This window comes from Solenopsis invicta, unplaced genomic scaffold (assembly GCF_016802725.1).
Source record: "Solenopsis invicta isolate M01_SB unplaced genomic scaffold, UNIL_Sinv_3.0 scaffold_549, whole genome shotgun sequence".
NCBI classification, from domain to species: Eukaryota; Metazoa; Arthropoda; class Insecta; order Hymenoptera; family Formicidae; genus Solenopsis; species Solenopsis invicta.
Window position 1 is genome coordinate 1,538 of NW_024105316.1, and position 20,038 is coordinate 21,575.

Genomic DNA, 20,038 nt, shown 5'->3' on the forward strand with positions numbered 1-20,038 from the left:
CGCTCGAAGATGACACGCTTCGCGCGTACGACGATACGCCTGGTGTTGCTGGGCGCGATTGCACGCAGCTCCGCGAGACCCTATTGCCTGCGCCTATACCCTATTACGGCCGGGCGCGGGTGGGTCCCCGGGCGGCAACGGCGGCACCGACACCTCGCGGCGCACGCGCGCGCGTATATGCGCGCACCGAGAGAAGAGGCGCGCTTCGCTCTCGTCACGTTTCCCTTCAGTCATTTCGGACGATGCCCCGATTTGTGGTGCGGCCGACGCGGCGCTAAACAGCAGCGCGAGACCGGCAATAGCTCGCCTATATCTCCTCCTTCCCTACGGGAAGCGAGGATGCGAGGAGCGGTCCCGTGGTGCCCTCGCGCGCGCTCCAACGAGTCTACAATCGCGAGAGGGACTGTCGTCCTCTGCGGCGTTGCGTCTTCGTCGTTTTTCGGGGCGAACGTCCAACAATCGCTCGTACGCCGTGTGCGCGCACGTAACGCGACCCTGCGCGCGAGCGCGCTCGACACGTGCGTGTCGAGGCGCGACGCCGAACTGCGTGCGAGCGACGGCGCAAGCAGTGTGCTTTCATTAGGACAACCCTCAGCTATGCGTGTCCGGGAATTGTATCCGTGGACCGCAATGTGCGTTCGAAACGTCGATTTTCATGTGTCCTGCAGTTCACAAGTTGGCGCGCAATTAGCTGCATTCTTCATCGACCCACGAGCCAAGTGATCCACCGTTCAGTGTAATCGTTTGTACATTCTTCCCGCTACGCGGGAGCTCTCTCTCACAACTTGGAGCGAGCTTTCATACTCCCTTGTGCGTCTCATATGTGCTTTGTGGGGCCCTTCGATCAGCCTGGCCGCGCGTCCCAGCACGAGCGGACCGCAGTCCCGTTTACGGGGGCTACGGCAAAACGGGACACCGGGCACCACACGCGTGCGCGGACAGACTACGCGGTCGCGGTAGCGGTGCCACTGGTCGAGCGAACGGAGCGTCTCTCGGCTCATCGCCCGTCTCGCGGAGAGCACGCGAGCACGGGGCACGAGCGCGAGAGCCGGGGCGGAAATCTTTGAAAAACCATCGGTCGCGAGAAACCACCGAGATAGCGGCTCTCGCCCCTGCAGCGCGCGTAACGCACACGACACGCGTGCGAAAACGCGGCTCTCAGGTTACCACCGGTAAGCGCGCACGCTCCCCAGCGTGCTAAGCACGCGGGGCGCGGCGACTCGCTCCTCCATCGCCCGCTATCCAACGCGCTGTGTGCGACGGCAACGGACGCTCGGAACGCGTCGGCGGGCGACCAACGGCAGACGCACGGCACACAACGACGGCGCGGTCCTCTCCGTTCTCAATTTCCTCCGATCCACGGGTGAGAGCCAGACGCAACGCGTCTCGGTCGGACGCTCAGCGTGGAACACGCTGGTGTCGCGACGACGCGTTGTGGTGCGCGCGGCCGATCGGACGGACGGATCGGCGCACACGTTCATGGTGCGTGGTACGTGACGCGCATCGACACCACTCGTTAGTCCAAATACCTTTGGTCTTTTTTTCTCTTCCGTCGACATCGCTCACTAATTCCCCGGCGGTGGCGCGCGCCGGCGACGCGAGGGGACGGGCGACGCGACGGCGTGAGTCGAGAGGCAGTGCGCGCTCGGAGGTGAGAGCCGCCCCTCGCGGGGCGACCGAACACCGCTACGCTCTCCTCGTTCAAATAGTCGTCAATTCCACCAAGATCTCGCTTGCTGTCTCTATCCGTCAATTCCACACGAGATCTCGCTCGCGTTGGCTCGCGCTGTTGCGCTCGACACGGTGCATTCTTTCTGTCTGCGACGCGCATCGCCTTTTCTGAGAAAAAGGCGCGTGTCCTCTTCCAGTCGCCGCCGACTCACACTGCCACAGCACACACGAGTGCGCGCGGGCGGAGCAGAGCGCAGCCTCCGGAACCTTAATGATCCTTCCGCAGGTTCACCTACGGAAACCTTGTTACGAAACCTTTTACGTCCTCTAAATGATCTAGTTTGGTCATCTTCCCGGCAACATCGGCAATTCCGACGCATTGCCGCGCACCAGTCCGAAGACCTCACTAAATCATTCAATCGGTAGTAGCGACGGGCGGTGTGTACAAAGGGCAGGGACGTAATCAGCGCGAGCTTATGACTCGCGCTTACTGGGAATTCCTCGTTCATGGGGAACAATTGCAAGCCCCAATCCCTAGCACGAAGGAGGTTCAGCGGGTTACCCGGTCCTTTCGGCCAGGGTACACACGCTGATTCCTTCAGTGCAGCGCGCGTGCGGCCCAGAACAACTAAGGGAATCACAGACCTGTTATTGCTTAATCTCGTGCGGCTAGAAGCCGCCTGTCCCTCTAAGAAGATTTGTTTGTACGTTGGTAGTAAAAACTCGCCGGCCGTGGCCGGGTGCCTTCAAGATACCATAAGGTACGCCTATTTAGCAGGCTAGAGTCTCGTTCGTTATCGGAATTAACCAGACAAATCGCTCCACCAACTAAGACCGGCCATGCACCACCACCCACCGAATCAAGAAGGAGATATCAATCTGTCAATCCTTCCGGTGTCTGGACCTGGTGAGGTTTCCCGTGTTGAGTCAAATTAAGCAGGCTCCACTCCTAGTAGTGTCCTTCCGTCAATTCCTTTAAGTTTCAGCTTTGCAACCATACTTCCCCCGGAATCCAAAATCTTTGGTTTCCCGGAAGCTGCCCGCCGAGTCATCGGAGGAACTTCAGCGGATCGCTAGCTGGCATCGTTTATGGTTAGAACTAGGGCGGTATCTGATCGCCTTCGAATCTCTAACTTTCGTTCTTGATTAATGAAAACATTTTTGGTAAATGCTTTCGATTCTGTCCGTCTTGCGACAATCCAAGAATTTCACCTCTAACGTCGCAATACGAATGCCCCTATCTGTCCCTATTAATCATTACCTCGGGGTTCCGAAAACCAACAAAATAGAACCGAGGTCCTATTGCATTATTCCATGCACGCAGTATTCAGGTGAGGATAGCCTGCTTTAAGCACTCTAATTTGTTCAAAGTAAACGTACTGGTCCGACTCGACACTCAGTAAAGAGCACCGCGACAGGATATTAGTTGGGCCGCTTCTCGCGAGGCTAAGCCCACCGGTAGGACGTCCCACATCACGCCAGTTAAACACCGCGAGCGGTGAACTGACGGTGTGCGGCACAGATTCAAATACGAGCTTTTTAACCGCAACAACTTTAATATACGCTATTGGAGCTGGAATTACCGCGACTGCTGGCACCAGACTTGCACTCCAATGGATCCTCGTTAAAAGATTTAAAGTGTACTCATTCCGATTACGGGGACTCGGATGAGTCCCGTATCGTTATTTTTCGTCACTACCTCCCCGTGCCGGGAGTGGGTAATTCGCGCGCCTGCTGCCTTCCTTGGATGTAGTAGCCGTTTCTCAGGCTCCCTCTCCGGAATCGAACACTGATTCCCCGTTGCCCGTTACAACCATGGTAGGCGCAGAACCTACCACCGACAGTTGATAAGGTAGACATTTGAAAGATGCGTCGCCGGTGCAGAGACCGTGCGATCAGCACAAAGTTATTCAGAGTCACCAAAATAAACGGTGGACGCACGGCGGACCGCGCGCCACCAATTGGTTTTGATCTAATGAAAGCGTCCCTTCCATCACTGGTCGGGACTCTGTTTTGCATGTATTAGCTCTAGAATTACCACAGTTATCCAAGTAAATGTTGGTACAATCTAATGAACCATAACTGATTTTATGAGCCATTCGCGGTTTCACCTTAATTCGGCATGCACTGAGACATGCATGGCTTAATATTTGAGACAAGCATATGACTACTGGCAGGATCAACCAGGGATCTCGGTGCGAGCGCACGTAGTGCGCGTAGCACGCGCTCGCTCGCTCGTGGCGAGCGGAGCGCCGGGGATCGCGGAGGCGAGCGAGCTCGCTCCGCGATCGCGTGTGTGTCGTATCGCTGCCGCCGGCCCACTCGGAGGTAGCCCGTCGGCGACACTCGGTCTTGTAATATCGCAATTTGATTGTGATAGTTCCGCACTGCGTTGGTGAGTGCTCACTCTGTAATTTTCATTTCAAGATCGTGTTCTCATTCTCCCATTTGTTAGAGAGCTCGGCTGTAGAGCCGGCTCTCGTCTCGGCCCTGACGGTTAGATCGACCAGGCGATGCTGCTTACGTCGAGGAACCATGCGATCCGTTCAAACGGAATTATTTCGCTACGGCTTACAAGCGAGCGCGGTAGAGTGATCCGGGAATCGTAGATTCACCTTCCGCCACTCGGTCTCCGTGGAGTTGATGTTCGGTAAGCGTGACGATCCCGGCGGGATAGCGCGACCAACACTTCGTAGTGCGCGCCACATATGAACCATTCGGTCTTTCGACACCGACTCGTGGCAATGCTGTGCTCTGAAGAAGTGTAAACGTTGTGCCTGAAAAGAAAAATGCGTTGTGCCGCAACGACGATCGAGCGAGCGTCGCTTCGCGATGGACGATAACGCCCAGCAATACGCGCGAATTGGTCGGTGTTTCACATAGCGTACGTTGTCTCGCGTCGAGATCATCGTACCTCTTACAGTACCCAACCGGCCGGCCGAGCGGTTGGCAACGCACGGCTGCGAGCACGGCGGTATACGGGCGAGAGCGTCGATACGACGATAGGCGCGGGACTTAGCCGCTGCGAGCGATCGTTACGGCCCGCCTCACCTCCGGCGACCGGCGTCACCTTCGGGGTCGGGCGTCACCTCCGGGATGGACAGATTTATTTTTCGTCAAATAATCATTGCCGCGGCGCGTATCGCGCGCTTCAAGCAGCTCGCGGTCTCGTTAGGTAGCGTTCAAGACGCGAGCCGCGAGTACCGAGTCGCTCGACTCGCCGAGGGCACCACACCTCTTCTAATACCCAACCAGCCGTCTGAGCGGTCGGCGACGCACGGTTCACATCACGGCGGCATATGGGCGAAAGTCTCGATAGAGCGACGCCTACGGGACTTAGCCGCTGGAGAGAATGGTGCGCACGGGCGTCATCTCCGACGGGTAGGGAAGCTTCGCACGGGCGACACATGCGACGTGTAAATCGACAAAATCGAGTAGCGGCGTGCTGCTTTGGCACGGGCGTCACCTCCGGCGTACTCGATCGCGCAAAGTCGAGTCGCGGCATGCTGCTTTCGCACAGGCGTCACCTCCGGCGGCGGGCGTCACCTCCAGCGGGCCGAATCGCGGTCTCTACCGCAAAGTCCAATCGCGGCGTGTTGCTTTCGCACTTGCGTCACCTCCGGCGTACTCGATCGTGCAGAGTCGAGTCGCGGCGTGTTGCTTTCGCACGGGCGTCACCTCCGGCGTACTCGATCGCGGAACGTCGAGCCGCGGCGTGTTGCTTTCGCACGGGCGTCACCTCCTTCGTACTCGATCGCGCAAAGTCGAGTCGCGGCTTGTTGTTTTCGCACGGGCGTCACCTCCGGCGGGCCGAATCGCGCTCTCTACCGCAAAGTCCAGTCGCGGCGTGTTGCTTTCGCCGTTGAGCGAAAAAAGTTTCCAAGTCCGCTCGCGGCGTGTTATTTTCGCTCTCGAGCGAAAATTTTCTGTGTCCGCTCGCGGCGTGTTGCTTTCGCGCGTCTAACGCGCGCACGTGGGGTCTCGTCCAACCGACAAGACGAATCCCCAAGCCGACGGCTAAGTCTCAACAGATCGCAGCATGGTAACTGCTCTACCGAGTACAACATCCCGCCAGGTACCTAAGTCGTCTTCAGACAATTCCGACATCGAACTCGCGAAACTCATGTTTGACCGTTAGACGCCGCGCCGTCGTAGGCGGTGAGATCTCGACGACGGACGATGGCGCCGTACGGTAATCCGGGCTCGTGCGACAATCGGTCCGCCCCGCGAAGGGCAACCGGCCGCCTAGTAGTGTCACATTGTTTTGAGCCTTTCGACTCACGAGACTTCTAGAGATATCATTGCAACCTTTGACTAGAAAGGATACGGTCTTAGAGGCGTTCAGGCATAATCCCACGGATGGTAGCTTGGCACCACCGGCCGCTCCACCGAGTGCGTGAACCAAATGTCCGAACCTGCGGTTCCTCTCGTACTGAGCAGGATTACTCTCGCAATGACTAGTCATCAGTAGGGTAAAACTAACCTATCTCACGACGGTCTAAGCCCAGCTCACGTTCCCTGTTGTCGGGTGAACAATCCGACGCTTGGCGAATTCTGCTTCGCAATGATAGGATGAGCCGACATCGAAGGATCAAAAAGCGACGTCGCTATGTACGCTTGACCGCCATAAGTCAGTTATCCCTGTGGTAACTTTTCTGACACCTCTTGCTGAAAACTCTTCAAGCCAAAAGGATCGATAGGCCGTGCTTTCGCAGTCTCTATGCGTACTGAACATCGAGATCAAGCCAGCTTTTGCCCTTTTGTTTTACGCGAGGTTTCTGTCCTCGCTGAGCTGGCCTTAGGACACCTGCGTTATTCTGTGACAGATGTACCGCCCCAGTCAAACTCCCCGCCTAACAGTGTCCTCGAATCGGATCACGCGGGAGTATTAACGGCGATCGGCCTAGGCCTCTCGCCACTCTGACACGCTTGGTTCTAGAACACCGTTACCGCCGGAGCACGAGGACCTCGGAGCACGCGTTCCGCCTAACCGAGTAAGTAAGGAAACGATGAAAGTAGTGATATTTTACCGGCGATGTTGCCATCTCCCACTTATGCTACACCTCTCATGTCTCCTTACAGTGCCAGACTAGAGTCAAGCTCAACAGTGTCTTCTTTCCCCGCTAATTTTTCCAAGCCCGTTCCCTTGGCAGTGGTTTCGCTAGATAGTAGATAGGGACATTTTTTTTTTTTCATTTAGTTCTTCTTAACTTAATGCAGCTCGAGCCTTCACTAATTGCTGCTTTGTTGCTCTTCTTGTTTTCTGGTTTTCTCTTTCAGTATTCTTTTTTGGGTAACATCACCAGTTTTTTATTTGCTCTTTCAGACCCTTCGGCCGTACAGCTGCTGTCAGCAGCTATCGTTTCCGTCCCTAACCACGAGGAGGCGCGTCTGCTTTATCTAGCGTCTTTTGTGAGATTTTTCCGGATCTTAAACATGTCCTTGATGTACTCCGTGAACTTGTTGTATTCTTCTTCGTTGCTGATGTAGTCCTTTAGTTTTTTATTAATATCTTTTAGCTCCTTGTACCTTATGCTTTCGTATCCTATGCAGAAACGGAGCATGTGCACGTTTGTTTTTTATTCACCACATATCGGGCAATCCTTGTTTTCGGCAACACCACGCTTGTACAGTGTGCTATTTATGGAACTATAGCCTGTTAGGATTTGCACACATTCTTTACTCGGCTTGAACCATTCGTGTTGTTTTGCAAAATGCACCTTTTCAGTGAATTCGAATGTTGCTCTACCGTGTTCTTCGTTTGGCCACCTTCTTTGCCACTCTGATTCGATCTCCCTTTTTATTAATTCTGTTTCCTCTTCCAAATTTATTTTTTCTTGTTCTGTCTTAGTTTCGTATGTGTAGCCCATCCATGTCACACTGATGTTTCGCTTCATCCTATTTATAATCCCTTGCTGGATTATTTCCAGATCAAGCGGCAGATCAGGCCGCTGATTACTTGCATGGCGTTAGTCGACACGGTTTTGCATGCTTTTGTTAGTGTTGTTAGTAACGCCCGCTGCGTTGCTAGAATGTGCCTTTTAACTTGCGCCTGGGAGTCTTTGTCGTACCATGATGCAGCTGAGTAAGTGGCGATTGGTAATGCTACCGCTTTGTATAGAACTTTTAGTACATTCTTTTTAAGTCCCCATTCCTCTCTGGCGACTCTCCTTATTTGCATTACGAACTTTGTTAGCTTTTCCCTTAGGTATTTGGCGTGCGCTACAAAGTTTTGCTTATCGTCAACCAGCATGCCCAGGTATCTAACCTCTGTCACATAGCCAATGTTTTTTTGCCCTATCTTTAGTCGAGGCATCCTTTCCTTGTCAAATTTGTCTTTCATTAAGACCGCCGTAGTTTTAGATGTGGAGACTTTTAATTTGTGCAGTACGCATAATTTGTTTATTGTCTCAATTACCTTAGCTCCTAATTCTTCGAGTTTGGTTCTTGAGTTCTCCTTAATCAAGATTACTAAGTCGTCTGCATACGCTATTGTGTCCACCTGCTCGCCCATTTCAGTGAGCTTGCATAACAAAGCATCCATTACAAAGTTCCACATGGCTGGGCCTATTATCGACCCTTGCGGGCATCCCTTTTGCATATATTTCTTTGCTTCCTTGAAGTTTGATTTGACTAGGACTTTTCTCTTGCTAAAATAGCTGTCCATGATTTTGACCAAAGTGCTGCTACACTGCGCCTTGATCAGTCTGTTCTTAATGGCAGGCCACCATAAATTGTCAAAAGCCCCTTCAATATCAACAAAGAGTGCTATCACATATTTCTTGTTAGTGACTAGACCTTTTCTAAATGCAATCAGTGCGTCTTTCGTCGATTTTCCTGGTTTAAATCCATACTGTCTGTCACATTCGAGTCCCATTTCTTTGTAGCAGCTGCTAATTCTGCCTATCAAAATTCGCTCAAAGACTTTTCCTGCTGTTGGTAGCAGGGCGATTGGTCCGTATGAATTTATCTGACTTTGGTCTTTCTTGGTGTCTTTTAATATAATTCGTAAGGAGGCGATCTTCCATTCATCTGGGAATATATGATCTCTTAGGCAATTATTTAGTGCATGTCTTATTACTTCTTTGTTGTTTGCCCAGACCGCTTTTAGTATTTCCCCTTTTATGCCATCAGCACCTGGGGCTTTGTTGTTTTTGATTTTTCTGATAGCCGTTTTTAGTTCTATTTCAGATACCTCAGGTTCCAGGTTACAGTTGTAGTATTTCTTATTTTGTAACTTAATTTGGTTGTGTATGTCGCTTTCCATCGCCCTATCATACGATGGGACGCACTTTTCCAGCAAAGTGTTTATTGTGTCCAGCCAATCCTTCGTCCGCTCGCCTGATGATAGTGTTAAGGTGCAGAAGTAGTTTGACGTTTTAACCTTGTCCCTCACAATTTTGTATACTATACTCCATGGGTCTTCGTTGCCTACTTGTGTCACAAAGTTTTTCCATGCGTTGGTTTTTTCTATTTTGATTTGCAGGACATATTTGTTTCTTATTGCTCTATAATTGTTTGCGTATGTTTCTTTATTATCTAAGTGCAATCTTTTTGCTCTTGCCAACTGCTTTTTAGCTTTATTTGCCTGCCTTCTTAGTGAAGATAGCTCTTCTGTCCACCATAGCACTATTCTGCTAGCTAGTCTCCTTTTTGGCATAGAGTTGTCGCATACTTTCTTTAATATTTTGTTAAATTGCTTTACTGTTTTGTTAGCGTTGCTATTTATTATACTGTTTACAAAGTCGGTGTTGAGATGTGTTTTTACCATTGCGCTAAAAGTTTCCCAGTTTGCCTTTCTCAAGTTGTAGCCACTTTGATTACTCCATTTTACAATGCTTGATGTCATGTATCCAATTTCGACGAGGATAAGGTTGTGATCGCTTGTAGTGCATCTTGTATCCACTGTCCAGTTACTCAGGTATTTAGCCATGTTTTCGCTCGCTAGAGTGATGTCAATATTTGATTCTCCTCTATTTGACATATATGTATGCGGATTATTTGGTTGATTCATTATGCACAAGTTATATGTCATGATCAACTCTTCTAGTTTCTTTCCTCTTTCGTCTGTGGTATCAGCGAACCACCAGTCCGACTTAGCATTTGCATCCATTACTATAATCAGTTTTTTGCCTGATAGCTCTTGTATAATTTTCACTAGGTCTTCTAAAAGTGGTTCTATTCCCAGTGAAAACTGGCAGTACATGTTTACTATATAGTATTGTTCTTGTTTGGCACCAACTTGAAAGCACACGATGTGCTCTGATTCTAACTCTATCTTTTGAAATACGTCCATTTTGTTTTCTTTGACGACAGCAGCGACCCACACACTTTCTTTATTTGGTTGTATGACCCTCAAACCTGGGGTTGTATAGCCTCTTGCTTTCCCTTTGTATACGTATGGTTCCTGGTACATAGTATATGATACATAGTATATCCAGGTCGTATTCCCTGAAAACAAGTTCTAGGTTTACAACCGCCGCACGCGATCTTTGCGCGTTTATTTGTGCCAGTTTTAGTCCCATTTGGTTTTATTATGGTACATGTCCACTTGCTTTAAGTATTCCGGGCAGTCTTCTTACACTATGTGGGTTTTCTTTTCTTTTAGTGCGGATGCAGTTCATGCATCTGGGCTCTTCTGTTTTATCACATTCCTTTTTCAAATGTTCCTTACTACCACAGATTTCACAGAGTTGGTCCGGGTTTGTACATATCTTGGCCACATGCCCATAGGAGTGACATTTGAAGCACCTCGATATGTTTATATATTCCTTGATTCTGTATGTCTGCCACTGCATATAGACTCTGCCCTTGTTTACAATGTAGTCAAGATATTTTCCTGGCATCTGTATTATCCAATTTAAGCGGTTTTCTCTATTCCTGTATCGGTATCTTACTTTAACAACTTCCTTAAGTTTATCTACGTCGCTTAAATGATCGAAGTTTTTGTTTATTAAGTCTTGTAGTATTTCATCTTCTTTTAGTTCTTTTTCCACGTCGTACACAATTAGTGATGGGAGAAGTTTCTTTGATTGCTCAATCTTCAATTGCTTATTACTTAGGTTTACTTTGCTTAACGCCTCTACATCCTTCTTGCTATCTACCTCTATAATTAAGCCTTTCCTTCTCATTTGTTTGATACTTCTTATTTTTAATCTTTCTTTAACATGCCTTAGGCTCTTTATCACTTCTTCTTTAATCTCTTCGTTTGTTCTTTTGTCTTCTGCTTCCGTCTCAGGTTTTATCAGTACCACTTCTTTTCCTGAGATTGTCTTTCTTTCTTTTACCGATTTTTTGGTCGCTTCGCAAGGTCCTGTTGTTGGCCCGGCAGTCATCTCCGAGTACAGTGTCCCCGTTTTATTTTCTCTAACTCCGCTTTCATACAGCGCTTGATATTTTTCTCTTTCTAGAATTTCTTTTTGTAACCTGTGTTCCATATCTGCCCATTTGTCTAATATGCAACGAATTGCCGCTCTAGAAATCTTGTTACATTCGTTGAAAAGAAATCCTTCCAGCTTTGTTCTTTCTTTACGGACTTCCTTGAGCGTGTTACCGTCCGCATCATCATCGTCGTTATACCGCGTCATTTCAAGCGTTATTTTTCCTGATTTTTCCGTCCCTGTCATTTTTTCTGCGTCTCTTTCTTGCATAGACGGTGTTATCCTCGTTGGTTCGGATTGCGGATGCTTGTCATCTTTGTCGGGCTCCGAGTCCGAATCTTTCGATTAATGTTTTGCTAGTTTTTGCGGAGATCGGCGGATTGAGTCTCTCCTTTCGAAGGGGTTCAAAATTTGTGGGTAGTATGGCGAGTCGTTGGATGTTGCGCTTGCACTTCCAAGCGGGGTTCCAGTAGCAGCCGTTTCAGAAGTCAATTTTGTTTTGTTCCAAGTTGTCTTGAGTTTGGTTAAGTTTGGTTTTAAATTTCGTTCCGTCATTTTGGTCCCACGAGTATGGTGAGATGAAAAGTCCACCTTGGCAGAGCTCCCGTGCCGAGGGTAAGCCTATTGCTCCGAGGGGTCGGCAGGTGCCCCGGAGTGATCGCTATAGGTTGGCTATTTGCAAATTGCGTTCCCTCCTCAGTCATGCATCCCCTTACCGCGGATCACAGCTGGGGATTAGAGGGATTTTTTATAGAGGTTAACCTTCCTCGCGGCCCGGGCGGTGAAGCCAAGACCCCCGGCCCCTAGAGACATGACCTAGAGGTTACGGTGTGTGTCGGAGAACCCCCAAAGATCCCCATAACGTCGCGACAGCGTTTAGCCATCTGTTTCCGGCTGGTTACGGAATCAGGTGCCCAGGAGTACCACGAGGAGGTAGCTGTGCGGCTTGAGTATGAGAGGCTAAGTGACTAAGAGTCTGTAATGCGCGTCATACTCCAGCTATGTTTCACCCTAACCTTGTTCAACTGTCATTCAGACCCAACATCTCCAGGTATCTTGCACGAATCAGACTCGAGGGTCCTGCGACGGTTGTCAGCCCTGTGCACTGGACTTCGTAAAGCCAGAACACATGTCCTTAGCTTTGTTGCAAGGGCATGTTTCCTCAGGGTGAGTGAGAGTCATGTTACTCTCATACTACTAAGCCGACCCTTCGGGCTGCTTGCAATATATACTCGCATAAAATGCGTGAGTCTACAATCGAGAGCTCAAAGTGGATGGGGACGACATCCCCGGTTGGGAAGCGCCCTTACACCCACCCCTGCGCCGGCTGGTCGTTGATTTTATAGTGCGCGGCCCAGGCTAGCCCCAGACCCAAATACCTGTCTGATTGGGTGGCGCAGCGGAGACAAGGCTTCGGAAAAGGGAGTGGAATGCTTGCGCATTTATCACACTACTACCCTGTGATCCATAGTCACTCCCTGTGGGTAGATAGGGACATTTTTTTTTTTTCATTTGGTTCTTCTTCTATCTGTAGCTCGAGCTTCCACTCATTGCTACGTTTTGGCTCTTTCTTGTCCGTTGTTGTCTCTTCTTTGCAGTTTAATTGGGTATTTGTCTCTTACTTTTTCCTATTCTTGACTTTACTTTACTTTTCTTTTCAGGTCCTTTAGCCGTCGGCCTCGGGGAAGACCCTCAGCCGCCGTTGCTCGTCCCTAACCACGAGTAGGCGGACTCGTTTTATCTAGCGTTTTTTCTTTTTCTATATAATTTCTTCTTGTTTCAAACACTCTGCTTATGTATTTCGAAATCTTATTAAATTTTTCTTCCTTGTTGATGAGTTTCCTTAGATCTTCATTTCCATCTTTCAATTCTGCGTACCTGAAGCTTTCGTATCCCACGCAGTCCTGCAGTATATGCCTACTTGTCTCCTCTTCTCCGCATATAGGGCATTCGTTTTCTTCAGCGGCACCGCGCTTATATAGTGTACTGTTTATTGAGCCATATCCTGTTAGTATATATGTGCACTCTCTACTTGGTCTAAACCACTCATTTTGTTTAGCAAAGTTAACGTCTCTAATGAAGATATAGGTTGTCCTCCCATGTTCTTCATTGGTCCATCTCTTTTGCCACTCCAGTTTGATTTCTTTTTCTATCAACTTAGTTTCCTCCTCAACGTCTCTATCTCTTAGGTTTTCTCTTGCGTTGTACGTATAGCCCTTCCAAACAACACTGTTATTCTTTTTCATTTTATTTATTATCCCGTGATGGGTTATTTCTAGGTCAAATGGCATATATCCACTAATTACTTGCAGCGCACTGGTAGATGTAGTTTTACATGCTTTTAGTAGATAGGGACAAGATTTTATGTCCAGGTTGCCATTACGAAAACGGCTCCCCATGCTTCCTCACCCATGCGGGTACACGCACACACATCCACTTCAACTTCTACTATCTAGAGAATAGTACGCTGCCCCAGGAATGGCGATGAAAAAACCCAGCAGTGCTCGCGTGGTCGTTTCGCGAGGATGAGCAGTTTAGCCGCCGTGTGTGTCCGCAGCTGTGCCGTGACACAGACGGGCACACACGGCGCCCACGGGGAACCACGGGGAGGCCCGCTCACCTATGTCCCGCCCGGACAATCACCCTGACCCTGTTCGTTTGTATTTGCGATTGAGTTCCCTCGTACACCGAGTGCAAATCATCGATGACGGGGCCTTTGAAAAGGACATTATTCCAACCGTCGTTCTCCCTATACAGGGTGTCGCCCCCTTCACACATGAGCAGGGCAATGTACCGTTCTTTAAGAGAAACTGGTATGGTATGGTCTTAGACACGCCCGTTAGGACGTGGGACCCCTCACCGAGTCAAGGTGGCGCACCACGAGAGGGGATAGATAGGGACAGTGGGAATCTCCTTAATCCATTCATGCGCGTCACTAATTAGATGACGAGGCATTTGGCTAAATTCTGCGCGGCTTCGTGGCCGCGGACTTTCACTTTTGCGGCTGGTGTGGTGTCCAGAAACAACAGAGCCCGGCTCTGGGAGCACCGGCGAGTTTGCTGGTGGTGCTCCTTGTTTGCACGGAACTCCCAACGATGTTACACTATGTGTACAGATTAATTCGATTCCGTGCATTACGGTCTTTTTCATCTTGCTCATTTCGTACCATCTAGACTTCCGACCCGGTTGCGCCGCAGCACAACGAAACCCGTCTGACTGACCTGCCAGGGAACTCTCGCCATGGGTCGGAAAAATTAGATCGAGCAGAGTCCTCGAGCTTTGAGAAAGCGGGCATTAGCCGGGCGTATCTTGTACGCCCGTTTCCAGGGACACCACGTGGAGGTTCCCGCCCAGAGCGGCAATCCGTGCTCCGGTGCGCTCTGGCTCTGCCGTCGTGGATCGGAATGGCAGGTTCCAAGCCCAACGACTCGCATTCTCCGCCAGTTATCAAATAAATAAATAAATAAATAAATAGATAAATAAATAAATAGATAAAAGTCTTCCAACGCTGGGTGTAAAAGGCCCAGACGTTGTGGTCCGTGTGTATATAATAAGTAGGACGACTACAAATAAATTAACGAGTAGGCTGCCCGTAGTGCGTCATCTGGCTTCGAAGCTCAGTGGGTCGGAAGTTTTTATCCGACGAAGCTGGGGGCCTCCGCCGGATGGCGAGGGGCGTCGTAATCCATGAACATGTGATATTGCTCGATGGAATTACGCAACGCTATCATCGATATCGTGATGAGCGTTTTTCGGTCTTTGATGTTAAGTTGGGACAAGCTTTTGACCGTCTCCTTGGGCGTTGCCCCTCGCGTTCATACCACAATGTTTAGGAATTCTGCAGCGCTAGCTCCTAAATCGCGCTGCAGGGGAGGTAGCAGTTGGCTATATTTTTGTAGCTTGTCTTTATGTCCCTGAGCAAGGTAATCGTTGTCTTCGTGGCGGACCGTAACATCGACCACGAAGACCCCTCTCCGGCTCTGTACCACCAGATCGGGTTTGAGATTCCCGCCCGAGGGCATTTTGTAAGTTGTTTCCCTCGTTACCGCTACCTCCTTGTCTCTCTGTGTTATCTTGTCTATGACGAGGTTTACGATCTCGTCGTGGCGGCGTATCGTATGCTCCTTCATAATTGTGCACTGCCCCAGGATGTGTGCGAGTGTCTCTGGCTTGGTCTTACATTTTCGACACTTTACGTCCGCCACCGGGCCAGCTCTAGCTAACGTTGTTCTGTTAGCGGTGGTGTTGGTGCGCATTTTGAGGGCCGTTATAAATCTGCCCGGCTTGAGGAGCGATGGATTATATAGCCAGGCATTTCCAATTTTGTCGTCGGTGTGAGACTCCACCGACTTGCCTTGCGACACCAGAGCTGCCCATGCTGCGAGCTCTTGTTTCTTGGCTCCGTTCTTTTATCTTCTGATTGCTTGGGCGTCTACGGGCCAGTTTATTCGTGCGGCCGCCGCCAGGTTCCTGAGACAGTTCTTCATGCCTGCGGCTTCCGAAGAGCTCGCATCACCGGGTCTGCCGACTCGGTGAATTTTAGTCCTGCCCGCAAGCTGGAGCTCACCACCAAAGTCTCCAGCTTGGGGAAACCTAGTCCCCCGTTTCTCTTGCAGCAATATATTAATTCATTGGCTGTTGTTTGCTGCAAGTGGTAAATTTCCTTGATCACTACCCGTAGCTCCTGGTCTAGCTGCCTAAGGTAGGTTACTGGCAGCGCTGCCAGCACCATCTGATACAAGTAGTGCGGGACTAGGTACGTGGAGATTAGGTGGACCTTCTGAAGCGGTTTTAGCGCCAGTTTCTTAATGCCTATGGTCGCTTTGCAGAGATTGTCCTTTAGGCCCTTAATATCGATTCCGGCCCAAGGAGATATTCTCACTCCCAGGTATTTTAAAGTGGTACCCGCATCCGCGTACGGGATACCGTCTCCACTTATCAGTGTCAGCCCGGGATCTGCCAGGTACCAGGAGTCTTTAGTTTTTATAATTTGAAATGCTGCACATTTTGTGGCGGAGATTCTCATACCTAGCCTCCTTAGGTACGTCTCCGCCGTCCTGAGCAGATTATTGGCTTGTGGTGCACTTTTTGCCCTTAATATGATATCTTCTGCGAATGCCAGAGCTGAGACGCTCACCTCGTCTCTGATGTTATAGCCGGGCTGACTCTCCAACGCAGTGAGCATCGGTTCCATGACCAGGTTGAACAATAAAGGTGACAAGGGGTCTCCCTGCTTGACCCCGCGTTGGAGTTTTATTTCAATTGTATCTTCCTTGTTTCTGATTTTTGTGTGCACATCCTTATAGGAGTCTTCCACGAGCCGCACCACTAGCTCGGGAAGCCCCTTTTTCCGCAGAGCAGCTCCAATAGCCTCATGTGGTATCGTGTCAAAGGCTTTGGAGACGTCCAGCTGCACTGCGGCCAGGCCTTCTGTATTCTTCGAGTGTCGCAACAACTCGCTTAGGATGTGCACGTTGTTGAAGCAGCCCGCTTCTGAGGTAAAGCCCTTTTGGCGGGGCGTTATATGTATTTGCCCCCTTAATCTCTGGTCGACGATCCCCCAGTATAATCGCGCCAGGATTGAACTAATAGCTATTGGCCAGTAGTTTGTTACTTTAGTTTGGTCTTGGCTGTCTTTAGGCAATAACGTGGTTCTGTTCCACCTCCACGCTTCTGGCTGATATGCCCTGATAGTTATAACGTTGAACCACAGTCTTAGGATTTCCATTTTTGCCAAAGGGCTCACGTCTCTTTTCGTTAGTCCGTCAGGCCCCGCAGCCACCGTGGCCCTAGTCCGAGTGATCCTGTCCCTCACGTCCTTGGTCGTGATGGGGGGAAACACTCTTTCCAACGCCTGCGGCGGCTCCGGTTCCCCGAACTTGGGAGGTTCTATTTTGGGCTTTGTGCTCCACAACGAGTTGTACAGGTCCTTTATATCTTCCGAACTGAGATCCGGCTTGGTTTCCTCAGTCCAGTTGATATCCTCCCTTACGTATTTTGTTAGAAGGCCTGGATTTTGCCTGTACAACTCCTGGGTCCTGGCGTATTTGTAACGCTTGCGATTCTTTCTCCTGGCCTCCTTCTTGCCACGCTTCTTCCCCTTTGGGTCGCCCGCGTTGGTCCGAAAGAACTCCAGGATCTGGTCGTCCAGGCTGCTCTGCTCTTCTTTGTTGGGCGGGTCTCCACTCACTATCCGCGCCAGGACCCCTCTAAGCAGCTGGACGCAAGCTGCGGCCTCGGGTGGAATAGCGTCTGGGGGCTCTACTCTCAATACGTCTCTCGCTATTCCCTCTCTCCATGCGTCTTCTGGTAGAGAGTCCGAGGCCTCTTCAACGGGCTGTCGCTCCTCAGCACCGTTCTCTTCGCGAGGCTGCCCCTCCTCGCTCTGATGTGGCGGATCCCCGGGAGGGATAGGCAGCTCATCCGCCTCCTCGGGCACATCAATCTCCTCTTCATCCGCTTCTTCTACTTCTTCTTCCTCTTCTATTTCCTCCTCCTCTTCTGTCTCTTCCTCCTCTTCTACCTCTTCCTCCTCTTCATTCTCTTCATCCTCCTCCAACTCTTCCATTTCTTCTTCCTCTTCATGCCTTGCGAGCATCTCTTCGAGGCGTCTTTTGTACGCAGCCATATTCCTCTTATCTCGTATCTGTTTGTTCGTTTTGCCCGGTAGAAACTCTGTCATTCTGTTAGCTACGTTCCTTTCGTTTCTAAACCGGAGCTCGAGCCTCAACATGAGGTCTTCTTCCTCTTCCGAGAATACTCGCAAGGCTCTTCTGCGAGGTGGCGTTGGTCCACCTCTTGCGAGCCCGCCTGCCCGGGCCGCGTTTCTGACTAGTGGGTGTTTGTGTCTCTCGTGCTGTGAGAGACCGGATTTGGTCGCGAACACCCTGCCGCAATTTTCAATCTAACACTCGGACACATGTCCGTTAACAGGTGGTGGTCTTGGGGCAGTGCACTTTGGTACATGGCACAAGGCCGGATGTTTTCTATTGTACCTTTTTCCACAGATCTCGCACACATAGACCACCACCTCATTCTTGTGGCGCTCCTCGGCGTGCCTGATTTCGTCATTAAGAGTGAGCGCCACAAAGTTCCCTCTGCCGCTCTCCACACACTTGCGGCAACTTCTCCTTGCAAAGGGAACTTTTATCTCATAGTCCGTTTGAGTTGCTTGGTCGTCGTTGCTGGTCCCACCCTGGTTCGTTGGGCGCCTGAGACCTCTGCGCCCACCGTCCGAGGCCTGTCTGTCGTCGTCGAAAGCTCCATTGTTTAGGCGGGCGGGGGCTGCTAACCCCGTGCCCGCGTGTTTCCTGTGCGGAATGGTACCGCTGGCGCCCGCCTTCGGCGGGCCCGCGCCCCAGGTACGACACGGTGACAGGGTCTGGAGCGGAACTAACCCGCATGGCACCGACCGCACGGCCGGCTCGAGACCCAGACAGACTCGGTATCGCCTTAACCTCGTTAGCCCACTCCATGATTGCTTGTGCAGTTTAGGGTGGTTACCAGCGGGAACCTATGGGAGGTGAGGTAGGCTAGGCTGCGATAGGCTTTGTCTTGCGCATCATCAGCCTTGTAACTAATAGACTCACTCACTCTTTGGGCCGCCGAGCGGACACCGCGGGAGATCGGCCGCGTGGCTTTGAGCGGTATGCAAGTCCGCTCGCAGCGTGTTGCTTTGGCTGTTGTTTGGCAACTAAGTATAACGGCGTGTTAAAGATCGCCCGCGGCGTGTTGCCTTGGGACGCGCAATAAGAGTAAAGATTGCCGCGGCGTGTTGCATCTAGCTTGATCTTAAAGATTGCCGCGGCGTGTTGCTTTCGACGGATTGTAAAGTCGGCCCCGGCGTGTTGCTTTGCCCGTATAGGGAAAAAGCAGAGGCCCGCGGCGTGTTGCTTTCGTCCGTCGGCAAACAAAGACAACGGCGCCGCGCTCGCGAACAGAAGTCCGCACGCGGCGTGTTGCTTTCTTCGCTCTAGCAGCCCCGAGGACCGGGGCGGCCTTTCGCAACATGTTCCTGAGGCGAGCGAATATTATTAAGTATATATAATATATATGTGCACCATGTCGCATAATATATGTTAAAATTGCCTCAGGGCGGTTCCGAACGACCGCTAGCGCATGTGCACCCAGTTGCAGGCGGCGTACCGCAACCAGGCGCACTTAGCGCTCTTAGGTCGTCTCCCGCATGTGGCGCCGGCCGGGCGGATCGTGGACTACTCCAGCGTACGCCGCGGCAGCCCTGTGAGGGGCCACCACGCCGGCAGTCTCTTGTACAATCCAGCAACCGGGCCAGCAAGCACACATGCGCGCCTGGAGGCAACCAGTTTTTGCAGACCCACTGGATTCGTTGAGGCGAGCAGGCGAGCCCAGCAACAACAACACACCAGTGGCGTCCGTGGTCCGTGTTTCTCTTGGTGCAATAAGATGATAGGAATTGCCGTTATGCGTCACTATGCCGGAATTCCGGAATAGGAACCGGATGCCCTTTCACCCGACGGGCGTGTGTCACAACACTTGAGCTCGCGCGCACACAGTTCGTCGTTCAGCGCGACGTACAGAGTCGCCCGGCAAGCGGGCGCGCGCGTCACGCGCGACGAGAGTGCGACGACGAGACAGAGAGTAAACACTTGAGCATAAGTATGCCGTCATTGACATAGGATTTCTCCTAGGGCTTAGGATCGACTGACTCGTGTGCAACGGCTGTTCACACGAAACCCTTCTCCACGTCAGTATTCCAGGGCCTCGCTGGAGTATTTGCTACTACCACCAAGATCTGCACCGACGGCGGCTCTAGGCAGGCTTGCACCCAGACACTTCTGCGCACACCGCCGCGACCCTCCTACTCGTCAGGGCCTCGTGACGGAGTTCGCGCTCACGCGCTCGCACCGCCCTACTTGCCGCTGACGGCAGAGTATAGGCTCGACGCTTCAGCGCCATTCATTTTCAGGACTAGTTGTTTCGGCAGGTGAGTTGTTACACACTCCTTA

The 20,038-nt window shown here is 51.1% G+C and overlaps 1 protein-coding gene and 2 pseudogenes across 1 annotated transcript; all 3 read right to left on the reverse strand.

Moving 5' to 3' along the window:
* Nucleotides 1-585: 585 nt before the first annotated feature.
* LOC113005919 lies at nucleotides 586-739 on the reverse strand (annotated as a pseudogene).
* Nucleotides 740-1,940: 1,201 nt separating this feature from the next.
* On the reverse strand, nucleotides 1,941-3,861 carry LOC120359991 (annotated as a pseudogene).
* Nucleotides 3,862-5,738: 1,877 nt separating this feature from the next.
* LOC120359990 lies at nucleotides 5,739-15,049 on the reverse strand. The gene is made up of 2 exons (XM_039459491.1): nucleotides 15,038-15,049; nucleotides 5,739-6,516 (listed from the first exon to the last, which is right to left on the reverse strand). Exon 2 carries the CDS (start codon nucleotides 6,134-6,136, stop codon nucleotides 5,762-5,764), a length of 375 nt encoding a protein of 124 aa, XP_039315425.1. The 5' UTR covers nucleotides 6,137-6,516; nucleotides 15,038-15,049; the 3' UTR covers nucleotides 5,739-5,761.
* Between the last annotated feature and the right edge of the window lie 4,989 nt (nucleotides 15,050-20,038).

Coding starts and splice junctions, on each gene's coding strand:
- LOC120359990 (XM_039459491.1), bottom strand. CDS start 6,136: ATGACTAGTCATTGCGAGAGTAATCCTGCTCAGTACGAGAGGAACCGC.